This window comes from Cnephaeus nilssonii (assembly GCF_951640355.1).
Source record: "Cnephaeus nilssonii genome assembly, chromosome: 2".
NCBI classification, from domain to species: domain Eukaryota; kingdom Metazoa; phylum Chordata; class Mammalia; order Chiroptera; family Vespertilionidae; genus Cnephaeus; species Cnephaeus nilssonii.
Window position 1 is genome coordinate 81,189,825 of NC_137073.1, and position 24,980 is coordinate 81,214,804.

Here is a 24,980-nt window from a genome sequence, read left to right on the forward strand (position 1 = left end):
ACAAGTAAATGATTTTAAGCAAAACTCTTTTTTGCCTAGTTTTATTAATCTCAGGATAATTACTGAAAGGTGAATCTAGGTTTTTAGATTAGGCTTGGTTAGAATGGTACCACTAGAATTCTTTATAAATGGTAATAATTTTAAAAATGATAATATTGATGGTCTGATTTTTAAGCAGTTCTGATGTGTATGTATCTTTCAGGATGTTGCTGGAGCCCTTTCAGTAGAAGAAATCACTGAACTTCTCAGTCTTCATAAACTGTGCTGTGGCCGTAGCTGGTATATCCAGGGCTGTGATGCTCGAAGTGGGATGGGACTATATGAAGGGTTGGACTGGCTCTCACGGCAGCTTGTGGCTGCTGGAGTATTGGATGTTGCTTGATTTTAAATGCAGCAGTTGTTTCAAGTTTTGTGGTTAAGAGTTATTTTGCACATAATATGTTGTAAGAAATTCTACATCTCAAAGATAGTTAATTTAGGATATGTATATGAAAGGAATTTTGGATTGGGAATTCAGTACAATATTGCTTTACCAAAACTATTCTATAGCAACATTTAAATATCTGGTTGAGATTAAATTGGATTAAATAGGGATTTCTTGATTTTATATTTTTTAAAATGTACATTTGTTATTTGAGTTTTTCAGATTATATGTGACCCATATATTGAGAAAGAAATAGTTACAGAGAAAGGGTAAGTGAAGGTGTATTCTTATAGCCAACCGAGTGCCTACAGACCTCTGTGCAGCAAGTGAAGCATGGCTTCTTTACTTGTCTTTCCTGAATTCTGGCAGTATTTAGTAGTAAGAATGGCAATGACTTAATGAAATAGGATCCACAAATTGCATCTTTGGGTTATAGGATTACTTTTACCTTTAGTAACAGAAAACCTTTAAAGCTAAGACTATAAGCTATAGAAAATTAATGTTTTATACAGTGTTTTATTAAAACTTTCTCCTAAAGCATTTTGTATAAAACCCAGTGAGTCAAAATGAAATATTGCCTAACTAGGCCTGATTTGTAACATTAGTACTAACCTGAAGAATAATTAATAATAATAAAACTGTGAAAGTCAGTTATGTTCTAGTTAATCTTTACTTATGAAAGACCAGTTTTCAGGGCTGAACCTGGATGGATTATTTCCTAGGTTATAGCTCTAAACTGGCCCTTCTACTTTTTCAGCATATTTAAAGTACTTATTGTTTCTTTTAAAAAAAATATTGCATCCTTAGTGAGAACGACTATAGTAAAAGGTAGTAAGTTACACAAAGAACCAGGGTTGCCTTTACATAAAAGACATCTCAGTAGAAAATTACCTTTACCTTATGAGAAGTCATTTAAATAGTGGGGGGGAATGCTTAGCATTTACATCATTTGAAATGTTTTACCAAAATAAGTGCATTTATCTTGACAATAAAATGTAATTAAGGCTCTTTGTGACAAGACCTTGAAAATTGAAAAGCTAAGAGAAAAGCACATCTAAGAAAAGAAGAAACATTGAAAAAGTTAACATCACATTTATTATGCAGTATTGTAAAAGTTTAAAAAATTCTGTGCTCTTTACTGGTTTTCATATTTTAAGGATGTTCTATTATGGCAGTACAATTTATTATGTTTGAACATAGCTAGATTGAATTTCTTGTGTTTTTTCTTTTAATCCTCACCCAAGGACATGCTTAGAGAGAAGGAGAAAAACAATGTGAAAAGAGAAACATTGATCAATTACCTTCTGTATGCTCCCTAACTGGGGATCAGACCTGCAACCCAGGTTTGTGCCCTGACTGGGAATCAAACTGGCAACCTTTTGGTGCAAGGGATGATGCTCAATCAACTGGGCCACTCTGGCCAGGCAGATTTCATGGTTTTTTAAAAATACTTTTTATATTTTAGGATGAAGTTCAATCATAATCTTAGTTGAACTACTATGAGGACATTAATGTCTGATGACAATATGTGACTTGGTGGTACTGTTTTAGTTCATTCTCTTCAAATGTATTTTGTTTAAAAACAACAAAACTTTTAGAAAACAAAGCACTAAAAAACTGTCCATTAGTGTTATGGGCATTGTGTAAATAATATAATTATATTGTCCTTTATTTTTCAAGTAAAAGGTCATGCTGTTACAAGTGTAGTTTGTGCATATAAATAATACTTACGAATTAAATTATTTAATATTGGACTGATTGCAATAACTGTGAAAAATAAAGATGTTACATTTGCCTGTGAGCCCTTGAAGTGTTTATCTAATAGGTAATTGAAAGAAAAATGTCTAACACTAATATGTAAACTTGCTTTCCTTGTAAATTATTTTTATTTTACTGATTTTGTTAAACTTTGTAATTCACATTCTTAGCATATTACTAAACACAATTTTTTAAAACTGTGCTTAGACCTGGTTATAATGTACATAATAGTAATGTTTGTGTTTTTTTTAAGAAATATTTTTCTTAGGCCATTATTACTATTCGTGGTTGTCTTCTTTCACTAATGATTAGTTAAGATTGTGCTAGTTCCCTCTGGGAACTGTCAAATTTAAGAATAAGAGAAACATGTTAAATACAATCTATTAGGATTTGATTCCTAGCCCTGAGTTTCTGTATTAAGCCTACATATTACTGTATGATTTGTGTAAAGCAGGTTTTTCAAGTGTATAGCCCTGGTGTGTAATTCTGGAATGCTTTATAATCACCAGAAGCCATTTTTGCATTACACATATGATCAGTATAGACAGCAATAAACTGTTACAATCCTTTTAAAGAAGTCCTATCATTATTCTAAAAATTGTTTCTTGAACCATCTTAATAGTAGTGGTAGTAACTATTCTTAAAAGTCATGTTTAATATAAAACTGAAACTTATGTACACAAACAGCAATGTGGTGGTTGCCAGAGGGACGGGGTGGGGGAAGAAAGGGATCCTAATATGAGGTGACAGGAGAAGATTTGACTTTGGGTGATGGGCACATGGTCCTATATACAGATTTTGTAAATTAGTAATCCACACAGGTAGACTAATGTCACCCCAATAAAATTTAATGAAAAATAAAATAAAATTCATGTTTGTGTTGTGGTGAAGACAATAAAACAAAATAGGGTAGGGATTCACAAGTCAAATTTGAGATGTAGTATATTAAAGATTTAGAAATAATGTAGTCTGTATTTGCAATGTCACGTTTTAATGAGTATTATAACTAGTGTTTTGACTAAAATTTTGCATTGAACAGTCTATTGCTTTTTAAATTTTAAACTTAGCCTTTTTTCATTTGAAAACATAGCATTTTATTTTGTGTGTGTGTTTTGTTTTTGTTTTTTAATTAAATTTATTGGGGTGACATTGGTCAACAATATCATATATGTTTCAGGTGTAGGCTTCCGTAAGACCTAAATATTGCAAGAGAGCATAGCATTTTAAATAACCGTTTTTAGAAAATGGCTTGGAAAACTTACCTGTAGCCTATGAACTAATATTGCTAAAAAACTTTTTATGTCACATTGAGATACTTCTCAGTTTGGAAAATAGGAATAGGGAAGAAGATAGCTTAGCTATACTTTTCTCCTAAATGAATGAGTGAAAAGGACTAATAAATGTTAGATGGTTTCTTGCTAATAATTTAAAACATGCTTTTAAAAAACATCGGGCAATTTGTTTAGGTCTACTGATTATGTTAAGTTTGTAACATGGAATGGAAAAATTCATTAAATATTATTTTCACTCAGACAAAACAATGATATTTTGAGTGAAATGAGGCATCACCACCACCTGGTGGCAGTATTATCAAAAATTTAGGTTTGAGCTTTTAGGAATGAATATATCTAAAGGTAGAGTAGAGAAGTCTAAACACCTAAAATTAGGAAGAAATGGTAAATGTCACAGTGAAAAGACATTTTATGTCCAACTTCAAGTTCTACATCTTATGAGGAGGATACAATTTTAAAGTAGCAAAATTTGGCATGTGCTTCCATCACTAAGTTTGTGGTACAGCCCGGCTGGTGTTGCTCAGTGGTTGAGCATCCTCCCATGAACTGAGATGAGAGGTCGCCTTCTTGATTCCCAGTCATGCCTGGGTTGCAAGCTCGATCCCTAATTGGAGGTGTGCAGGAGGCAGACAGTCAATGATTCTCATCACTGATGTTTCTATCCCTCTCTTCCTCTCTCAAATCAATAAAAACATTTTTTTTTAAAAAGAAAAGTTTGTGGTATAAAATGAATAAAGGAAATATCCTGCTGATGAACAGAAGGAGAGTGTAAGCTAAGATTTAAAGTATACGAATGAAATCACTAAGCGGATCTGTTGAACAGGTTCTTCCTATAAGTTCTTGAAGAGTTTGTCCAGAAATTAGAAGCAATAGTTCTTAATAGTTATGAAGTTATCAGGGTAAGTAAACAAGAAGGGAAATCAATATAAGACAGGACTCATTGTTTTACTACAATTTCTATTAATCTCTTGTTGTATACTAACATTTTTACTCAATGTGTATTTTTTTGATAGTATATTTAGTAAGGTAAGGAAAGAAATACTATGAGGACAGAAAAATTATTTAGCTGCATTAGAAAAAGAATGAACTGGTAAATCAATCTGTCTGTAAAACCAAGGACTCATAGATTCATTTATTCTTATTCTTATATTTGAAAGAATACTTAATAATTATTAAGGAACTTAATATGATCAAAGGGGCTTACTGAAGTTTTATTTACCACTACTTACGACTTAATGATCAAAAGACAAAACTATTTGGCATGGAACACAAACCTTGTAAAAGAAACAGTATATACTATCAGATCCTTTTTTTTTTTTCATCCTCACCCTAGGACATTATTCCATTGATTTTTAGAGATGGTGGAAGAGAGAGGGAAAGACAGAAACATCGATTGGTTGCCTCCTGCACGAGCCCCAACGAGGGCCCAGGCCAGGGAGGAGCCTACAACCAAGGTACGTGCCCTTGACCACACTTGAACCCAGGACCCTTGGGTCCGCAGGCTGACGCTTTATCCACTGAGCCAAACCCGCTAGGGCTAAGATCCTTTCTTCATAAGTCTAGAGAAACATGTCAGGGCAGATTAGCTGGCATGTTTTAAAAAGCTAAGGAACAAAGGCATAACACTCATTATTTACTATGATTTTGAGTCTCATGAAAAATTACATAGAAGGAGTGCTATTTTGGCCGAGTTTAGTCCATTTCAATTTTTCACCTAGTGAGAAATATTGCAAGAAAAAAGCAAAGCTTTAAAAAATGGCCTTTAATGAAAAATACAAAAATACAATATTGTAATCCTTGAAACATGATTTGTATGTTCAGCAAGTCTTAAGAGATTCCCAATGTAAAATAATCCTGTTTACTATATGTGTATTTTTATTTACACATTAAACGATACATCTGATTTACTTGACAGTAATATTTATGATGCTGACATCCTCATAGGGCTTATCTGTTTTGGGATTGACTTTGACGTTGGAGATCCTTTGTACAACTTCCATTCCTTTAGTCACTCGTCCAAATACTGTGTGCTTATTATCAAGCCAAGGCTGTGTTGGAGGACAAATGGAAAATCTTGGTAAACCAGGTTTCTTAATTCACACCCTCTGGGCGAGCAAATTAAAGAGAATTTAAATTTATGCTTTACTTTTTTATGTAATTAAAAAGACTCACAGTAATTTCACTTAGAGAATTTTAAGAGTAATTTCCATATTTATAAGAAAAATATAAAAGCATAGTATAATGTTTAAATATGTGCAGCTTTCAGATCAAAGGGAGCTGGAATGTGTTTGCTAAAGGCAAGTTCCTTTGCATAGTTTAAAAGGCAATTTGGAATAGTTTAAGCAGCATGTGCTTTGGCATTAAAGATGTGGGCACTCAAATGCTGGCTCTGCTACTTGACCTTTGGCAAGTCAGTCATATTTGTTTCTTCATCTATTACTTAAAACTGGGCATAGCGATACTAGAAGTATTGTGAATATTACATGAGACCGTGTGTCTGGCAGATAGTAGTTATAGTTTTCTTTCATTGCTTAGTGCTTATTTCCAAAAATTAAAGTGTATAATTTTTATAATCATGTAGAACTACATAGCAATAGAGGTAGATATTCTTATACTGTATTCTGTCAAATCTACAATGCTATTGGTTGCATTCTGATTTCAGAGATATAAAAATGTGTGTGGGGGGGGAAATGCCTTAAAATCAGGAATTCACGTATTTTAATTCTCCATTCTAAAGATGAGGAAACAGGTCCAGAGGTGAAATAATTTGTTTTGAACTGTACAAAACAATAACAGTGGCGAAGATGACTAAAACTTAAGTGTCCTAAATTACAGAAGTATTGTTTTATAAATTATTTCTGATTTGTTAGGTAATTTTATATTTTCTTATCTCAATTATTTTCATTTTGATAGAGACTAATGCAGCTCTCATCCACTGAATTTACTCTTAGATCATAACTTATGAATCTTTGGCTTACAGATAATGCTGTTCTACTCACCGTTGGTACTACTGTTATGAAAAACTGAGATCCATTAGTATTTGATCCAGCATTAGCCATGCTGAGTGTATATGGTCTGTCATGTCGTAATGTTGAATGAAATTCATCTTCAAATTCTCCTCCCCATATGCTTTCTCCTCCCATACCAGTGCCTGTTGGATCTCCAGTCTGAATCATGAAGCCCTTAACAGAAAGTACACAAAAATATATTAAACGGGCTGGAGGGAGCCAATGGGGGAAAAAAGGAACATATGTAATACTTTCAACAATAAAGAATTATTAAAAACAAACATATTACACTGTTCTTTTCTATATGTATGCTTTGGAGTTAGGGTTGTCAAGGGTGCTTTGTATTCATAAAATTGTAACTTTGTTAACAGTCACTCTATAAAGTGATTTTATTAAACTCAGTAAGTTATACTTTAATTTGGATGATGTATTTCTATTACTCAACTGCTACCAAATTTAAAACAAAATGCAAAGGTATTCTCATTTATAGACATCTATATCTTGCCCAATAGTCTATAATTAATAGTGTAAATAAGTTTTAGTATCTGTATAGTATCTTATATAATTGCCTCATTCTTCTCACCTCCCTTTCCCTAACCACTCGATTTTCTGGATTTCATTTCATTAATTCCTCCAGAACCCTGAAGTTTGACTTTTCCTCCTATCACTTCTGACTTGTCAGTAAACAAGAACTACGTATGTTTTATGGAATGCTGCCCAACAACACCCTGGGCAGGGTTCATTCCGCTCTGCAGGCATGCATGGTGGTTCCCACAGATTAAGTGGCATCTGGGCTCTTCTGTTACTTAAAATCGTATCTTCTTATTTAGCTACTAGGAACAGTGGCTATTGGTTTTACCTCAGCATGTCCCCTTTACTCATTATGTGACCTTATTTTCAGCTGTTGAAAAAATATTGTTGCAGTGTTTCTAAAATGGTAATTACGCTACTATTCCAGCCCTTGATTTTAGATTTGATATTCATCACCATTCTTTTGGCTTCCATAGTCCATTTTTCCTCTTCCTTTCTAATAAACTAAGTGTGAGAGAATGATATGCCTTAGGTTTAAACCTCTTATACCTTAAATGATAAAATTTGCTAACTTACCTTAATTATACGGTGAAAAGTATGTCCATTATAATAACCATTTCTGCTATGAACACAGAAGTTTTCCACTGTCTTGGGACACCTACAATAAGACATATATTAAAAATATGAAATTTATTCAGAGTATTTAAGACAATTTCTTTGCAGTTCTGCTTCCTAATGGTGTTTTCAATATCATCTGAATGTTTCAGAAGGACAGTTTTTTTTTCATAACCTCTTCTAACCTGAGGACAAATAAGAGTTGAAAGGGCATATAAGCAGTAGTATATTATTGTTTAGTAGCATATTGTTGTTTAATGTAGTATCTTTATTTCAAGATTGCTTATTATAGTTGAGTTTAACAATATTTAGACTTCAAGGTTATTTAGTTTAAAAAATACAACCATAGCCCTAGCTGGTTTGGCTCAGTGGATAGAGCATTGGCTGGCACACTGAAGGGTCCTAAATTTGATTCCCGTCAAGGGTACATACCTCAGTTGCAGGCTTGATTCCCTGCCCTAGTCGGGGCAAGTGGGAAGCAACCAATCTATGTGTCTCTCTCACATCGGTGTTTCCCTCTGTCTCTCTCCCTCCCTTCCACTCTCTCTAAAAATAAACAGAAAAATATCCTCGGGTGAGGATTAACAACAACAACCAAAATGTAAAAACAATAACCATAGCACCTTAAAATATATACAATTTGCTGTATATGATGGGTTAAGTTCCCAGTAAAGGTAATTTTCTCATAAAAACAGTATTATGGTTACAGTGATACATTCCTGACCAAGAACTTATTCACCAAAATGCTATCTCCTAAATTTAATCAACTTAAAGTGATAATCAGACACACTGAGTATGAAGCATTCTAAATAATATTAACTAATCCCACGGGGTGATTTAATGTGGTATCATTATCTTGTAATAGCTCTTAGAGCTGGGGTTGGAGGGAAAAATCAAGGGAATCCTGCATGAAGTACATCAAGGAGCAACAGGCTTAATGGGTGCATGGGTTCTAAGTACTTGAAATGAGATGATCCAGGAGTCTAGAGTAGATACCTAGTTCGTCTTTTTTTTTTTTTTTTTTTTTTTTGTTAATCCTCACCCAAGGATATTTTCCATTGATTTTTAGGTAGAGTGGAAGAGAGAGGGAAAGATGAAAAGAAATACCCACGTGAGAGAAACACATCGACTGGTTGCCTCCTGCATGAGCCCTGACCAGGGCCCGGGATGGGGAGGAGCCTGCAACCAAAGAACATGCCCTTGACCAGAATTGAACCCGGGACCCTTTGGTCCACAGGCCAACATTCTATCTGCTGAGCCAAACCAGCTAGGGCAGAACTACCTAGTTCTTTGTTCAGTACCAACGTATGACATGATAAAACATTCATATTCAAAATAAGTACTTTTAAATAAAGGTGTAAAGATGTCACCTTCTGCATAATGACTAGACAGAGACACTACTGTATTTGGTATTGCATGCTCATTTTGCAAATGTTTAAAAATGTCCAGAATACTATTTTCCCTTTTTCAATGGAAGCCCCTATGTGTTTTATTGGAATTTGTTTTAAAAAATACAGCTACTGGGTGTAAGGAAGAGGAAGTAGATGTCTAGAAAATGTCAGGAAGGAAAAGTAAGTATCCTCCCCTTAAGAGATTGCTTTGAGAGGAAAACCAGTTATAATAAGCGAGCCACAAATCTTATAGTTGGGATGTGCAGTTAATGGTAATAGTAATATCCATTTGTATAACTTTTTAGTTTCATTCATCACTTTCATAGCCAAGATGTTTTGTCCTCGTATTTTAAACCTGTTAAGTATCTATACTAATAAAAGGGTAATATGCAAATTGGCCAGGATGCCCTCACAGTAACAACTGAACAACAGGCTGCGTGGGGCGACCAGGCCGGTGGGGGGGCGGGGGCAGTGAGGGGCAACTAAACAACCGAACAGCAGGCTGTTTGGGGTGACCAGGCCGGCAGAGGGGGGCAATGAGAGGGGGGGCAGTTGGGGGCAGCCAGGCCAGCAGGGGAGCAGTTAGGGGTGACCAGGCCGGCGGGGGGTGGGGAGGAGGGCAGTTGGGGGCGACCAGGCTGGCAGGGGGAGCAGTTAGGGGCGATCAGGCAGGTAGGCAGGCAGGTGAGCAGTTAGGAGCCAGCAGTCCCGGATTGTGAGAGAGTGCAGGCTGGGCTGAAGGGACATCCCTCCCCATGCATGAATTTCGTGCACCAGGCCTCTAGTGTGTATATATGTATAAAAATGTCTAGAGTAACAGTTAATCAGAAATTTCAGGGTTGATGCTCTATCAAAGATTTAAATTCTGCAAAATTCCTTAAGTCAAAATAACAAAAATTTTAAGTTGCACAGTTTCTTCAAATATACACATTTAAAATGGTGTTCAAGACAACAAAAACAATACATACTCAACAGGAAAAAGTTTGATGTGAATGTCTCCCATGCTTGTGTGTATAATGGCACTATCTGAAACTCGTTTGGGTCCTTCAGCCTGAGTAGCTGCCATAACTTCCTCTTTAGAAGGTTTCTCATTAAAAACATCTCGGTCAGAATCTGCACTTTTTGTATCTTCTGGTTCTCGTTTGGTAAACTAAAGGAGGAAAATAAAAAGTGAGTAAATGAATTAAAATTTTCATCTGGTTAAAGTTTATGAACAAGCAAATTTAATTTCTAATGAAATATTTGAGGAAGGTATGAATTCAGATCAGAATAAATCCTTATTTCAGTAATCACTTCCTATCAAAGGGTGTGTAAGGCAGTTAAATTATTTTTATACTTATGTGAAAATAATCTATAAATGAAGATGTATGATTTTAAGTTGGATTTAATATCATTTTGAGCAGAAATTTTTTGAGTATATACACATTTAACAAGATGCAGGTTTTCTTGACGTAGGGTTCTACTTCTGCCTTCTAGCATGTCCTAACCTGCCACCTGTTGCCTACTTTTCACTAGAAACCCTGGGTTTCAATTCCAGCTGTCATTTACAAGTTATGTGACTTTGGGGAAGTAAATTCACTTCTTACATTTTCTCATTTATAAATGAGAATAATAAGAACTACGCCAAATGGTATTTGTCACGAAGATTAAATGAAGGGATGCAAACTGCTTAGAGAATAGAGCTTACCATATAGAGAGCACTGTTATTACTAATAACACTTGTTATTACTATGAACAGGACCTGGGGCTAGATAGGATGAGGAATCAAAGATAAATCAATAGTGAATCTTAACTTTTTTTTTTTTTTTTTTTTTTGCAGAGCCCCATCTGATATACCTAAACCCTGAAGCTTGGGAGAAAGAATGTAAATTTTGAGTGAAGTTGCAGAAATCTCAGGATTCTCAGGGAGAATTGAAAAAAACCTTTCAGTTGTTAAAACTCTGGATTTCTCAAGGCCTGTTTCTTCTGACTCTCAGTAAGTAGAAATCTTCCTTCCCAAGAAAGCTCTACCTGATGCCAACTGAGTTTCAGGAAGGTAAAGCTTGTGCCTAGGCCCTGTCTTGCCTAATAGCATTCCTTGGTCCACTTGGATAGATTCCAAATAAACAACCAAGTTACAATGCGATTGCTTTCACATCTTATTCTCCAGTTTTCAAAGGAATGGCAAGTCTGTTGTACTATTTATATGAATCTTTAAAGTTATCTTGATTTAGCTCACATATGAAACTACTAAAATTCAAATTTTGTAAAATTTTACTTTTATATCACATTATCTCACTCATTTGTGGAATATAATGAACAACATAAACTGATGAACAAAAATAGATCCAGAGACAGATAATCATCGATCAGACCATCAAACCTCAGAGGGAAGGCGGGGGGGAGGGAAAAGGGAAGGGAAGAGATCAAGCAAAGGACTTGTATGCATGCACATAAGCATAACCAATGGACACAGACACTAGGGGTTGAGGGCATGAGCCGGGGTGGGGGGAGGTGGGGAGGGCAATAGGGGATAAGGACACATATGTAATACCTTAATCAATAAAGAAAAAGAAAAAAAGAACAACCAACTTATCACAAATGAGATCAAGTTCTGTATGGTTAATGTAGCAAATGACCTAAAAATGAAGAGTTTTAAGGTAGGAGGCCAGCTAATACAGACAGCTGGGCAGTTAGGCAGAGAAATATAGTAAGTCCTCACTTAACGTCCAGGGCTCAAGGCGGGACTCAACCCTGGTCAGGACCCTGTTCTATGCAGGACACGCTCACACACACCTACACTCACTCAGACTGGGACAATTCAGACATGCAATTAACTAATGTGCACATCTCTGTGATGTGAGAGGAAACGAGTACCCAAAGAAAACCCACACAGACAAGGGAAGAATGTGCAAACTCCACACTGACAGTGGTTCCAGCCGAGAATCAATTTTCCCCGCTCATCAATGTTAAAAGAAAATGACAATATTTGAGGACCTGCTGTAATCCCATTTGGGTCTCAGAAAGTCTCTGACTGCAGTGTGAAGGACAGAATACAAGGACATGAGGTCTCTATACTTTAGATTTTTCTGTTTGGTTGAACAGTTCGGACAGTGCTACTTCTAGATAGCTTTGTAGTTTGATTTTGAGCCCAATTTTAATTAACATGTAAAGTACTTTTAATTCACTAGGAAAATATATTCCTCAGGAATATACAGTTCTAAAGTAGCAGCATTACAAAGGAGTCAAATGGTTAAAAAATGTGTTTAGAGAAGAAAATGTGCAAGTTCAGGGGAAATAAATTATGTTCAAGAGCAAAAATTGTAAAATAATAAAAACAGAATAATTTTTAAAACCTCACAGTAAAGACTATTTTGGCTTCAATTATTACCATAACTACTTACTTCCTATTATCTTAGACAACATAAATAGTTATAAAAGCCAGGTTGAAAATTTTTCAAAACAGAATAGAAAACGGTACAGAAATACTTACAATCAAGTCCTACTTAAAAGTTCTACAATATTAATGTTATAAGATAGTATTCTGGTTGTTTAGAAAGTCTATTATTGCCAACATTCTCTTCAGTTGAAAGCACAAGCCAAGAAAATAAAACTCCAACCAAACTGGAAGAAACATTAAGGTCTCTCTCTTAGTACTTCCACATACCATATAAAATCTATTCTTTTTGAAAGACGTACAGACTATTGTTGGGTCAGCTTGAATATTCTGAAGAACGGGGTTTTCAGAAGCTTTCATTTCTATAGTAGTTGCAGCACGATGTTTTTTGGCTATTCCCTGGAACAAAGCCAATTGCATCACCCTAATATTCTCTTGCTTGCCTAAGATCCGCACACACCTGGAAAACACAACGTTTTATACGATAAAATTTTCAGAGTTAATTCCAATCATAACTTTATAGATAAAAGCTGGGAATCAGCTATTCTATATCGTTGTACAAAATAACTAGTGAAAGATTTTCAAAAAGTGTTTCTTTACCCACCTCACCACCAAAAAAAGTTTTTTTAAAATTGGTAGGGAGCTATAATTTTCAGGTAAAAAAAAAAAAAGGAATCATTCAGTCATATAATCTTAACCTATACCCATTATTTTAGTCTATGTGCAAACCTTCAAAGGTTTTTGTATTGCTAAGAACTAAATATAAATTTGTTTATATGTGAGAATGTACAGCATAATATTTTTTCTCCTTAAAATATACTTTTAAGTTCTTTTTATTTACCTTCAGTGATAGTATCTGATTGTAGCTTTCTGAACTAAAACCAAATGGACTGTTTGCACAAAGGCTTATTGTGGTTTCATGCATTTTAAGTTCTGATTTTATGTCTAGCAGGATGTAATGCCGAATTCTGTGGTTAAAATATTTGGCAACATTTAACATGAACCAGGCTAATTTAAATCAATAATCAAAAGACAGACTATAACTTGTTAAAAAAAAAAAAGCAACAACAACAACTTGAAACTATGCATATCTTCTTTCCATTTCTTTCACAAACATGAGTGGAAACTTTTTACATAAGAGTATAAACAACAGAAAGACCACAGAAAAATCCAGTCAAAACATTTGGTTAAGTTTAGACATTTGGGACCATTCCACTTGTCTTGGAACAAACAAAACTCCCATTGTTTCCCTGAAGGAGGAAATGATCCCCAATAAATGCATTAAAAAAAAACATACATCATATTAAAGCTTACCGGTTTGTTTCTACATTTATAACTTTAATGCCCAGCATTGTTCCATATAGCACAAAGTGTCCAGTTTCATCAAAAACTATATTAATTAATCTCACTGCATCCACCTTCTCCAACTCACGTTCTACAGCCATTCGTCGGCCAAATTCCATGTCTGGTAGCTGTTGCCTCATTTGCTGTAGTTCAGTAAACATCTAGGAAACAACCCATTTATTAACAAAAAAGCTACATAATAAAGGGAAAGCTAATTCAAATAGAAGCAGAGTATACATTAAGAGCAAGGGACAGTTTGTGTATTTGTATTATGTCGTATGGAGGATTCTAAACACTATTTCAATCATAAAAAATAATTTACACTAACTGGTTCTTCTAATCAAATTAAAAAGTCAATGTAATTACTACTTTATAGGGTATTTCTGCTGCCATTTATAAGCTACACACTAGCAGTTTCTATTAGACATATAATGCAAACCATATAAGTAATTTAAAAATTTCAAGTAGCTACATTAAACAAAAATGAAACAGGTAAAATTAATGTTTTATTTAACCCAACATATCTAAAATATTAACATTTAAACATTAAGCAATTCAATAAAATTACATTTTTTTCTTATATTAAATCTTTGAAATTGTATTTTATACTTTCAGTTTATCTCAATTTGAAGTAGCCACATACTCAAGAGTCACATGTGGCTACTATATTAGATGATGTAGCTGTAGACTATGAAGTCCTTATATAAGGATCACAGGGCCTGACATACTAAGCACTCAATGGGAGGGGGGGGGGGGGAGGAGGAGGAGGAGAAGGGGAGGAGGAGACATACTAAGCACTCAATTTTTTTCTTAATCCTCACCCTAGGATATGTTTATTGATTTTAGAGAGAAATGGAGAAGGAGAGGGAGGGAGAGGGAAGGAGAATGAGAGTGAGAGAAGGGAACTGGGGGGAGAGAGGGTGGAAAGGGAGGAGGAGGAGGGGGTTGGGGGGAAGGGCAGGGGGAGAAGGAAAAGGGGGAGGGGGAGGAGGAGAATGAGAAAGAGAGAGAAACATTGATGAGACACTCCCCAACCAGGATGTGCAACCTAAATGGGATCATATGCAGGGTATAGGGGATCATGCTCTAACCCCGTGGTCAGCAAACTGTGGCTCGCGAGCCACATGTAGCTCTTTGGCCTCTTGAGTGTGGCTCTTCCACAAAATACCACAGCCTGGGCAAGTCTATTTTGAAGAAGTGGCGTTAGAAGAAGTTTAAGTTTAAAAAATTTGGCTCTCAAAAGAAATTTCAATCGTACTGTTGGTATTTGGCTCTGTTGACTAATGAGTTTGCCGACCACTGCTCTAACCAACTGAGCCACCCAGTTAGGGCAGCACTCAATTCTTGTTGAATGAATAAACTCTTATTATTTCACTAATGTTTAACAATTTCATGATATTTCAGAAAATATTTCAAGTTGTTCTGACATATAGTTATATTATCATTAGTAAATATGATGTAGGATAGATGCTTATTTTTATGGGTGTACTTTAGTTTGGAAATTTGGTTTACTTTTTTAAAAAATTATTTTATTTTATTGATTTCAGAGAGGAAGGGAGAGGGAGAGAGAGAAACATCAACGATGAGAGAGAAATATAGACCAGCCACCTCCTACACGCCCCCTACTGGGGATCAAGCCCATAACCCAGGCACGTGCCCCCGAAGGGAATTGAATCCAGGACCCTTCAGTCCACAGGCCGATGCTCTATCCACGGAGCCAAACCAGTTAGGGCTACTTTTTTAATAAGTAATTAATACAGAAAAATAGGGGTCACATCCAATTACTATTATTACACTATAGGCCTCCCAGAATATATGATCTTTACATTTAGTTTTCCAGACATTTAGGGCATCAAAGAGCATAATTCAAAAGTAGTTCTCCATTGCAGATGAAAATAAGCCAGACTTATGTTCCATCTACTTCTTTTTTTCATATCTGTGTTAACTAGAAATCTCCAGTTTTTTTATATATGGAATGAACAATATGCTCCAAAAATCAAAAGGAGGTAGGTGTGTTAGGGAATGGTCTTATAGACCAGCTAAAAAGCCTAGTCATTAGAGTTCCTTTTCTCCAATCTGTGAGACTAATATATGTTATTGATTTCTATATTCATATGTCAGAAACAGCTTAGAAGTTAGAGAGAGGATTCAGTTTCAAGACTTAAAGTTTGTAGATGGCCATGCCATTGATTTCAGAGAGGTAAGGAGACGAGAGAGAGATAGAAACATCAATGATGACAGAGAATCATTGATTGGATGCCTCTGCATGCCCCTACTGGGGATCAAGCCAGCAATCTGGGCATATGCTCTGACCAGGAATCGAACCTTGACCTCCTAGTTCATAGGTTGACACTCAACCACTAAGCCAAACCAGCTGAGCTATATATTTATTTTATGTTAATCTAACCTGATAAGTACATCAGAATCCTGCTACAGAATTCTAGCCTTACTATCAGGGCCTCTGTGATATACAACTGTGTGGCCATATGCAGTGATTCTGGCTAATAAATGCTAGAAGATACTTCACACCATCCAATCAAATTTCTTGTCTTTTAAACTAGGACTCTTACTGGTTAGAAACTTCTCCCTGTGACATGGAACTGTGAAAATCCAGTGACTTACTAGTTACTAGCATTGCAACTAATTTAAATGGCATTTGCCTTTTTCTTTTTTTTCAAACTTTCTCATTCTGAATCAACTCCTGACATAGGTTTTAATACTGAGCTCTTGATACTTTAGTTCTATCACTTCAACAAATGTTAAAGACAATAATGAAGAAATAGAGGGAACTGAACAGCTCAGAGTATGTATGTTAAAGAGATTTATATCCAGAAACTAGGATTTGAATATCTCTTTTTCTAAGGAAGCTTAGAAGAGCTGCAAGTTGGTAGGGTTTTGCAAATTATATTTAACACTTGCCACCAAACAACAGTGCCACTAATAAGAGTGATAGCATTTTTGAAGAGTTTAATGCAGGGAATATAATGTAAATTGGTTACTACGGAGACTGGAATCAACACTGTCTGTCATACAATAAATATTACTGCTACAAAGGTTCAACACAGACTCTTACCACTAGCAGTTGATGAAAACAGCTGATGAGATCCAAGTTTCCACAAAAAGTAGTTAACTCTGCATGGATAGACTCTTATTCTATAATGATACGCTCTAACAAATTCTTGTTAGCAGTAATGTCAGGTACTATTCTTAATGCTGGAGATACAATCATGAGCCAAAACAGATACAGGACCATAGATTGTATAAAGTTTAGTCTATTGGGGGTTGATATACGTGAATCAAATAATTGGACCATACAAAATGCTTTCTAAAAATAATAGTGATATACAGTCACATAAAAAAAGTTGTCCTAGACTGGATGAATAGTGAAAAACTACCAGAGGAAGATACCCTTTCACTGAGATTTGAAGACTAAGTTCAACAGGTAATGGGAGAAATGGAGGGAGGGGTAACTCCAGGTAGAAGGAACAGAATGTTCAAGAAACTGAAGCAAGGCCTAACTGGCTAGAGTAAGAGGCAGGGAGAAAGGTGAGTTACACTAGACTGTAATAGTAGGCAGACACCACAAACATGGCAGGCCATTATTTTGGTCTTGATCTTAAGAACAACAGGAAGTAACTGAAAGGTTCAAAGGATGACATGATCAGATATGTGCTTTTAAAAAATTACTCTACATGTAGCATGGATAACAGATTAGATACTAGCAGATCATGTTATAAGCCAGGCAAAAGATCATGAACTATGATAGTGACAGGTGTGCTCAAAGGAAATGGATGGATTTAAAGTATATTTAGAAAGTAAATTTGTCAGGACTCATGATAAATAGAGGGGTAAGGAAGCAGAGTTAAGGATGACTCAGGTTTCTGGCTTGTGCAATTAATGGATGTTGATGCCATTCATGAAGATAGAAAAAAAAAAAGGGAAAAATGGAAAAGATAGTACCAGGTCTGTTCATAATAGAAACCTGGAGAAATAAATTTAGGAATAGTCATAGACAGACACGACTGAATAGAGTGGGAAGAGAGGGTGGCTTAGAATGAGTTCTGAAGATCTTAAGAGAATGAGCTTGCAAACAAAACAAAACAGAAAAAAACAGATACATACTAGAAGGATCATTGGCTCAGAAAAAATAAACCTAGGGAAGAGAGTTTTGAGGAGCAACAATGCAAGACAGCAGGCAATTGAATATTATAATATGCCAAGAGAAATAACTATCAATTTAATATCCTGAAAAAATATCTTTTAAAGAAATAGCACAAAACAAAGACATTTTCTGAAAGAAAAAAAAAATATTAAACTTAAATTGCACTTACACTTAGTGATTCGTCAAAGACTCTCATGAGTTTTCCAGTTAAAAACCTGAAAATTCTAACTTTTCTATCAGAACCAATTGTAGCTATTTTCTTCCCATCAGGTGAAAAACATATGCTGGTTGGATAAGCCTTGCACTTGGCAAATTCATATAAATCTGTGTCAGTTTTATATTCCCAGTTCACATTTTTGGGGAATTTATATTCATGGGGAGGCCCAGTCCAGTATTCAATCATTCCAGATTTGTCGGAAGACACTACTGCTTTGTAAACTGGGTTTAGCCGTATTTGAGTAAGAGGTGACGTATGGAGTTTGTCAAAAACATGAAGTGGCTGGTTATCTCCTCGACCATCATAAATAAAAATTTTTCCTGTACTCTTCTCAGAAGCAGCAACTGATGATATGGCATCCCCTGGGCAATAGATCCATTCGCATTGTCCAGGAAAATAGCTGAAATAATAAAGAATTGAGAGAAAAGGGAGGTCAATACAAGAAATAAGCATCCCTTCCTATCCCCACTACCAAAAAATGTCCTGGCCAGTGACCAGTGATTTGGCTAGTTTTGGATTCCTTGCTCAAAAAAGGCAGAGAGTTACAGAATGGGGAGGAACAACTAAGGACAGTTACTGATTTTTCTCATTCTGACCTCATCAGTGCATTGATAATAACTTCTGAGGATCTACAATCTACAAGAAGAGAATTGCTAAATAGCAGACCATTTACTTCTGTTGAGTAGAAAAAGAAACCTAACTAGACCTGGGACTTAAGATTGTTTGGGGCAATACTTTTTGAACAGTATGTTATAAATCCATCCTTGAAATATTAAAACTCAAATTATTTTAGTTATGACTATGTTCAAAAGAAAATCATGCTTTTATCACACTATCATTATTGGTAACTTGATATTAAAACTATAAGCTTTGCACATGCTCCCTGATGACCAGAGTATTAAAAAAATGAGATAGAGTTAATCAACACACCAAACTTTTACACTCAAATGAGTGTTGTCTCCTTCAAAGTAATCAGTCTGAGAAGTTACCATTATTCTAATGATGGTGCTTGATGCTCAAAACATTTTTTGGACTCTTCTCTTTGAATTTCTATCAAAGCCTAAAAAAATACTCTGTTAATATTTGCAAAGGTGGCAAATGTTCAACATTTATGTATAGATTTTATTTTTAAAAATAGCTAACATGGGGGAAAAAAGCTGGGGAGTAAGACAGATGATCAATAGGTGTTTCTATTTGTAATAAAAAAAATAAGTTCTGACCATAAATGAGACTGATTTCCTTTAGTGGCTTGTATACTGGTTTAATAGGAAATTCCAAAAGAGTCCTGCTCTGTATTGAACTACAGTTTTTCTCCATCCCAATTCACATGCTGAAGCTCTAACCGCCAATGTAATGGTATTTGGCCATAGGGTCTTTAGGAGGTAATTAAGTTTAAATGAGGCCTTATGGGTGGAGCCCTATCCCCTAGGCCTGTGGCTTTCTAAGAAGAGGGAGATATCATTCCTCCTTTCATCCCCTGTTCCCAATGAAAATACAATGTGAAACACAGAAGAGAATTCACACCAGAAACCAAACCCTGCTGCAACCTTGATCTTGGACTTTCCAGCCTCCAGAACTGTGAGAAAATCAATTTCTGTTTATGCCACCCAATCTTTGGTCTTTTGCTGTGGCAGTCTGAGCAGACAAAAACATGTCTCAAAACTGTTTCTGACAACAATGCTAAAACTTTCAAGGTGACATTCATTTAGGTGTATATAATTTCAGGTGTATATTACCTTTAAAAAGACATGCTTGAAGCAAAGTATTAGTCTCATTACTGTACAATTTAACTACAAACTTTGGGTATCAATATACTTCAAAGGTTAAAATCATCAACAATTAACTTCTATTCTAAAAATATGCATTAGCTTTCTAAGAACAGAATACCACAAGTTTAACTCTAAGTACCAGTAAATTAGACATGATGGACCCTTGTTATTAAGCAGTGTTAAATAGATATAATGAATTCTTGCTATGATGCTGTTTTGGAAATTTCTGCAGTGATTATGACAAAAACCACAGCAGAAGCCTCCAAACAGCATCATAACAAGGATTCACCATTTCCCAAGCGAAATCCAAAGGTACATTTTTTAATGGAATGGTAACATATTCTGTTTAGAAATATCTATGGGTGAAGTTTAGTTTAAAAATTATTTCATGCCCCGCTGGTGTGGCTCAGTGGTTGAACATCGACCTATGAACCCAGAGGACATGGTTCGATTCCCGGTCAGGTCACATGCCCAGGTTGGGGGCTCTGTAGGGGTTGTGCAAGAGGCAGCCAATCAATGATTCTCTCTCATCATTGATGTTTCTATCTCTCTCCTTCTCCCTTCCTTTCTGAAATCAATAAAAATATATTTTTAAAAAATTATTTCACTAAGTCAAAAAATATGTAATTTAAAAAAGACTCACCCAAGCTTCAGCATATTGATCATGTCAAAGTTCACTACATCAAACACCTTCATTGCTTTATCATCACCCACAGAACAGAACAATGCTCCCTCAGAGCTAACTGCAATACTTTCAATAACTCCTGTTTAAATAAATAAAATAAAAATATCAAATACCAATGACATAAATGCACATAATTCAAAGAAAAAAAACAGTTTAAAAAAACTTTACAGAGCTAACATCTTTGTATTTAATAATAAGTATATTTGGAACTTAAAACACACACACACACACACACACACACACACACACACACGTTAGTACAGTTTAAGAGAGCCAAAAAAAAAAAAAAAAGTAAAATTCTTACCCAGGTGACTGCGAAAATGTTTAACAAATTCAATTCCTTCTTCTACCTTTTTCCAGAACTTAACATGTCCATCATGACTGGCAGTAATAATAAAGTCTGTCCTGCATATACGAAATTATAAAAGTTAACATCTAAAACAAATCTATGAATCACTCAGTATCCCCAAGGCAATCATTAACTGAGAATCTCTGACTCAGAAAAGGTTTTCAAAAAAAAATCTTCCTTTATGCAGGCCACTATATTAGGATAGATAGAACATTGCAAATTTTGAAGTTCTTTTCTGGATATCGTAACTAATTTTCATCTTAAGACCTAGGCTCAGAATTGAGTTGGGACTTGACATTAAAAAAATAAAGAAAATAGCCGAAACCGGTTTGGCTCAGTGGATAGAGCGTCGGCATGCGGACTGGGGGGTCCCGGGTTCGATTCCGGTCGGGGGCATGTACATTGGTTGCGGGCACGTCCCCGGTGGGGGGTGTGCAGGAGGCGGCTGGTCGATGTTTCTCTCTCATCGATGTTTCTGGCTCTCTGTCCCTCTCCCTTCCTCTCTGTAAAAAATCAATAAAATATATTAAAATAAATAAATAAATAAAAAATAAAGAAAATAAATCTCACTGGGAATCACTAGACCTTAGAGTATTTTAATGTTAAAATTACCCTACTGGCTATCTTTTCACAGGGAAAAGGTTCGATTTTTCAGAAGTTCATAAATTAAATCTCCACATATTACTTTCATATACAGCAAAATTTAATATAGGTTTGTTTGTATTCTATGCAAGGTATTTTGGTTGTTTAAATTACCAAAAATATAGTTAGGGGGAAAAAAGATTTTGTACAGAATAATCTTGTCTGCAGGTATATAAAAATAGAAACCATTTATTGAAACCTACTATGTGCCAGGTACTTTACACACATTACCTTATTTAATCTTTACAGGAACTCTATTAGGTATTTTTTATAATCATTTTATGGATTAGAACAGTGGTCAGCAAACTCATTAGTCAACAGAACCAAATATCAACAGTACAACGATTGAAATTTCTTTTGAGAGCCAAATTTTTTAAACTTAAACTTCTTCTAATGCCACTTCTTCAAAATAGACTCGCCCAGGCCGTGGTATTTTGTGGAAGAGCCACACTCAAGGGGCCAAAGAGCCGCATGTGGCTCATGAGCCGCAGTTTGCCGACCACTGAATTAGAAAATAGTTTTGAAATGTTAAATGTGTTTTCCCTAGGTCCACAACTGAAGAGCGGCATTCAATGTCAGATCTGCCTAACTTCAAAATCTATAATCTTTCTGTTATACCCTGCTGTTTTGGGAAAACACACACACACACACACACACACAAAACTTGAGGAGCCTTGTCAGTGTCCCTCAGTGAACAGAACGTCAGCCCAAGCATCGAGGTGTCACGGGTTTGATTCTCAATCAAGGGCATGTACCTGGGTTGGAGGTTCGATCCCTGGCCTGGTTGGGGCACATGCGGGAGGCAACCAATCAATGTGTCTCTCACATCGATGTTTCTCTCCCCACACCCCTTTCTCTCTTCCACTCTCAAAACTTAATGTAAAAAATATCCTCGGGTAAGGATTAACAATAACAACAGAAAACTTGAGGAGAGAGTGACAGCAATTCTAGTCTAATATGCTGCTTTATACACTGGTAACTTTGGATTGGGAAAAGTGCTAATGTCTGTCAGAATTATTCTATAAAGGAAAAATAAGGATATTTTGTTAACACAATTAAAAATGATAATATTTTAATTACATGTATATCTTAAATGGCTTCCAATTGATTCAAAGAGCAAAGTAATTCATCTACTTCTTTCCATAATCACTGCCAATATCATCCAAGTCACCATCATATCTCATCTAGATTTCTATACTAGTTTCTTGACTGTTTTTATTATATCCATTCTGGCCCTGTTTAAATCCATTAATCTCACCACAGCCAGAGTGGTCTTAATAAAATAAACCTGATGTTACTCTCCTGATTATAGGCTCAAAATCCATACAAGGGATAGAAAACTCTCTAGGACTTAACCCTTGCATTTTTTGCTCCAGCCTCATCCGCCATTTAACTTCTCTAAACCTGCTTCCTCACCTATAAAATGTAGATTATAGTACTACCTCATTAGACTGTTAAGATGAACGAGATAATTTATGAAAAAGCTTTAGAACAGTATTGGGTATAATATGCACTTAACATACAGAATATTACTATTATGATTATTCTTCTCCAAATCCCATTCATTTATTTTGAAGGTCCTGTGACATTTCCAGGTTGTCTTAGTTCTAATCACTTCCCCATTAGTACTGAAGGGGCCAGCTACCAATTACTCCATCTGTTTAACTAATATACTCTTCTTCTGGAAAGCTCAGACTAGTTCATCTTCTTTTGGCATTTATTTCCAAAAGACATGCACACAAACTGAAGAGTTCTGTCTTAGAGGATGCATTCCTTGTGTGATACAGGAAAGAACATGTCAGCCTTAACTTAAACTTCCACAGAACCTATAAAATTAAATAGAAATCCATAATATCCTAAAGTTACTTCTATTAGTCCATGTCAAAATTTAAGTATTTAAAAATAATCTTTTCAGAAAATGTAAGAAGATATGATACACTTACTTGGTGCACACTACATGGGTGATAACATCTCTATGCATGTAACTGCGCTCATACATAGATGCACTGGGGAGATTATCAAGATATACTCTTTCAAACTCTAGAACTGAGGAAAAAATGAAAAAAATTGTTTTTAACAACTGGAACTAAATACTATTTTGTATTTCTAAATTCTATGTTGTATTTTCATCTAGATTTTCTTTGTCTATTCCACATGTAATAAAAACAAAAGTTCAGTGTCTCATGTCAGTTGTAACTTTTATTATTGCACAATATTGAACAGCACTAATATTTAGCCAGTCACAAGTTCTTAAGTAAGACATAGATACTTAACTGTCCCCAGAACTTAAGCACTGAAATGGCTGGCTTAATATGAAGGTTTCATTCAAAAACAAAAACCTTAAAAAGCTTCATGAACATACCACAACCATTTTTCTAACCACATAGATCCAATTATTAGTGCTAATTTAAATAATAAGAGGCCAGTAGCCATCTATAAGATGTCTCAGTTTATCTTTAAGGCACTAATACTCTTTGAAGCATGATACTGGTTTTTTTAGAGTTGAGAAAACCCTAGAGAGTATCCAGTTGACTGCTTCCAAAGCACTTTCCAGGGGCAAAACATTTGTAAGAGTGATAATGTGAGAAAATATTCATTTCATTATATGAGCTATAAACAATTTTACTAGTAAAAGATAATATATGTGTACCTAACAAAATAATCCAATGACTATTTTATTTACCCAAAAATTTCCACAAAGTTGCCAAGTAAAATGAGCTATTTCATTTTTTTATAACTACTGTATATCAGACTCAAAGCTCTGTCCAGTGGATTACTTTTCCCAACATTTTTAGTAACAAAATCCCCAGTTTTACATGAGCATACTGACATCCAGCTATAAGATAACCTTTCTCACCTCCTGCAGTTAAGTGTAACATTGCACCAATGAGATAAAAGTGGAAATGTTGTGTCACAGTCAAGAATTCTTCTTCAAAATAAATAAAAGGTGTACCCTTCTTCCCTTCTATGTAACAAATCAAGTGACTAATAGTATTTGAAAGGATCAAAAAGACGCTGTACTGCGTCCAAATCATTACGTCGGGAGCACGTACAGGCCCAGAGTGGCCAGAAGGGAGAAGGACGACCCTCGGCTCCGAGGGCGCAAAACCTCACAAACGCACCACCGTCTTCGGGTCCGGCTTTGAGGTCCCCGCTCGGGGCGCGCAGCATGCCTATCTCTGTAACTACCTTTCCTCTTCTTGGCCAGTGTTGCCTCTACGGGTAAGGGCCCAACCCAGCGCTCCTCGTTATCCTCTTCGTTCCCTTGGGCCATTGCTACTGCGGCTGCCAGCTCGCTCTCTTTGAGTTCCGTTTTCTCCGGCTCCTCCGGCTCTCGGCGCCTTCTCCTTCTTAGCTGGGAATCACTACCCCCTTCCGCCGCCATGTTGTCCGAGTCGTCGGTAAAGGCGCGACACT

At 35.7% G+C, this 24,980-nt stretch overlaps 2 protein-coding genes across 2 annotated transcripts in view; one reads left to right on the top strand and one right to left on the bottom strand.

Moving 5' to 3' along the window:
• The window catches only part of TRIM23 (tripartite motif containing 23), a 30,503-nt gene extending 27,744 nt beyond the window's left edge, over positions 1-2,759 (top strand). Inside the window, exon 11 of the mRNA XM_079790700.1 lies at positions 203-2,759. Within this exon, the coding sequence (XP_079646826.1) occupies positions 203-382 (180 nt within the window). The 3' untranslated portion in view covers positions 383-2,759. The remainder of the gene's footprint in view (positions 1-202) is intronic.
• PPWD1 (peptidylprolyl isomerase domain and WD repeat containing 1) lies at positions 1,206-24,975 on the bottom strand. The gene is made up of 11 exons (XM_079790712.1): positions 24,753-24,975; positions 23,507-23,609; positions 20,877-20,977; positions 20,531-20,651; positions 18,071-18,518; positions 13,710-13,900; positions 12,666-12,855; positions 9,988-10,169; positions 7,590-7,671; positions 6,474-6,656; positions 1,206-5,522 (listed from the first exon to the last, which is right to left on the bottom strand). The coding sequence occupies exons 1-11, from the start codon at positions 24,946-24,948 to the stop codon at positions 5,379-5,381; spliced, it is 1,941 nt and encodes a 646-aa protein (XP_079646838.1). The 5' UTR covers positions 24,949-24,975; the 3' UTR covers positions 1,206-5,378.
• Positions 24,976-24,980: the final 5 nt, after the last annotated feature.

Bases quoted from the DNA above. Each gene is read 5' to 3' on its own strand.
- PPWD1 (XM_079790712.1), bottom strand. From the start codon at position 24,948: ATGGCGGCGGAAGGGGGTAGTGATTCCCAGCTAAGAAGGAGAAGGCGC. The intron at 12,856-13,709 runs GTAAGCTTTAAT...TGTGTTTTCCAG, and splicing joins ATAAATGTAGAAACAAACCG to GTGTGTGCGGATCTTAGGCA. The intron at 6,657-7,589 runs GTAAGTTAGCAA...CTTTCTGTTAAG, and splicing joins CTTTTCACCGTATAATTAAG to GGCTTCATGATTCAGACTGG.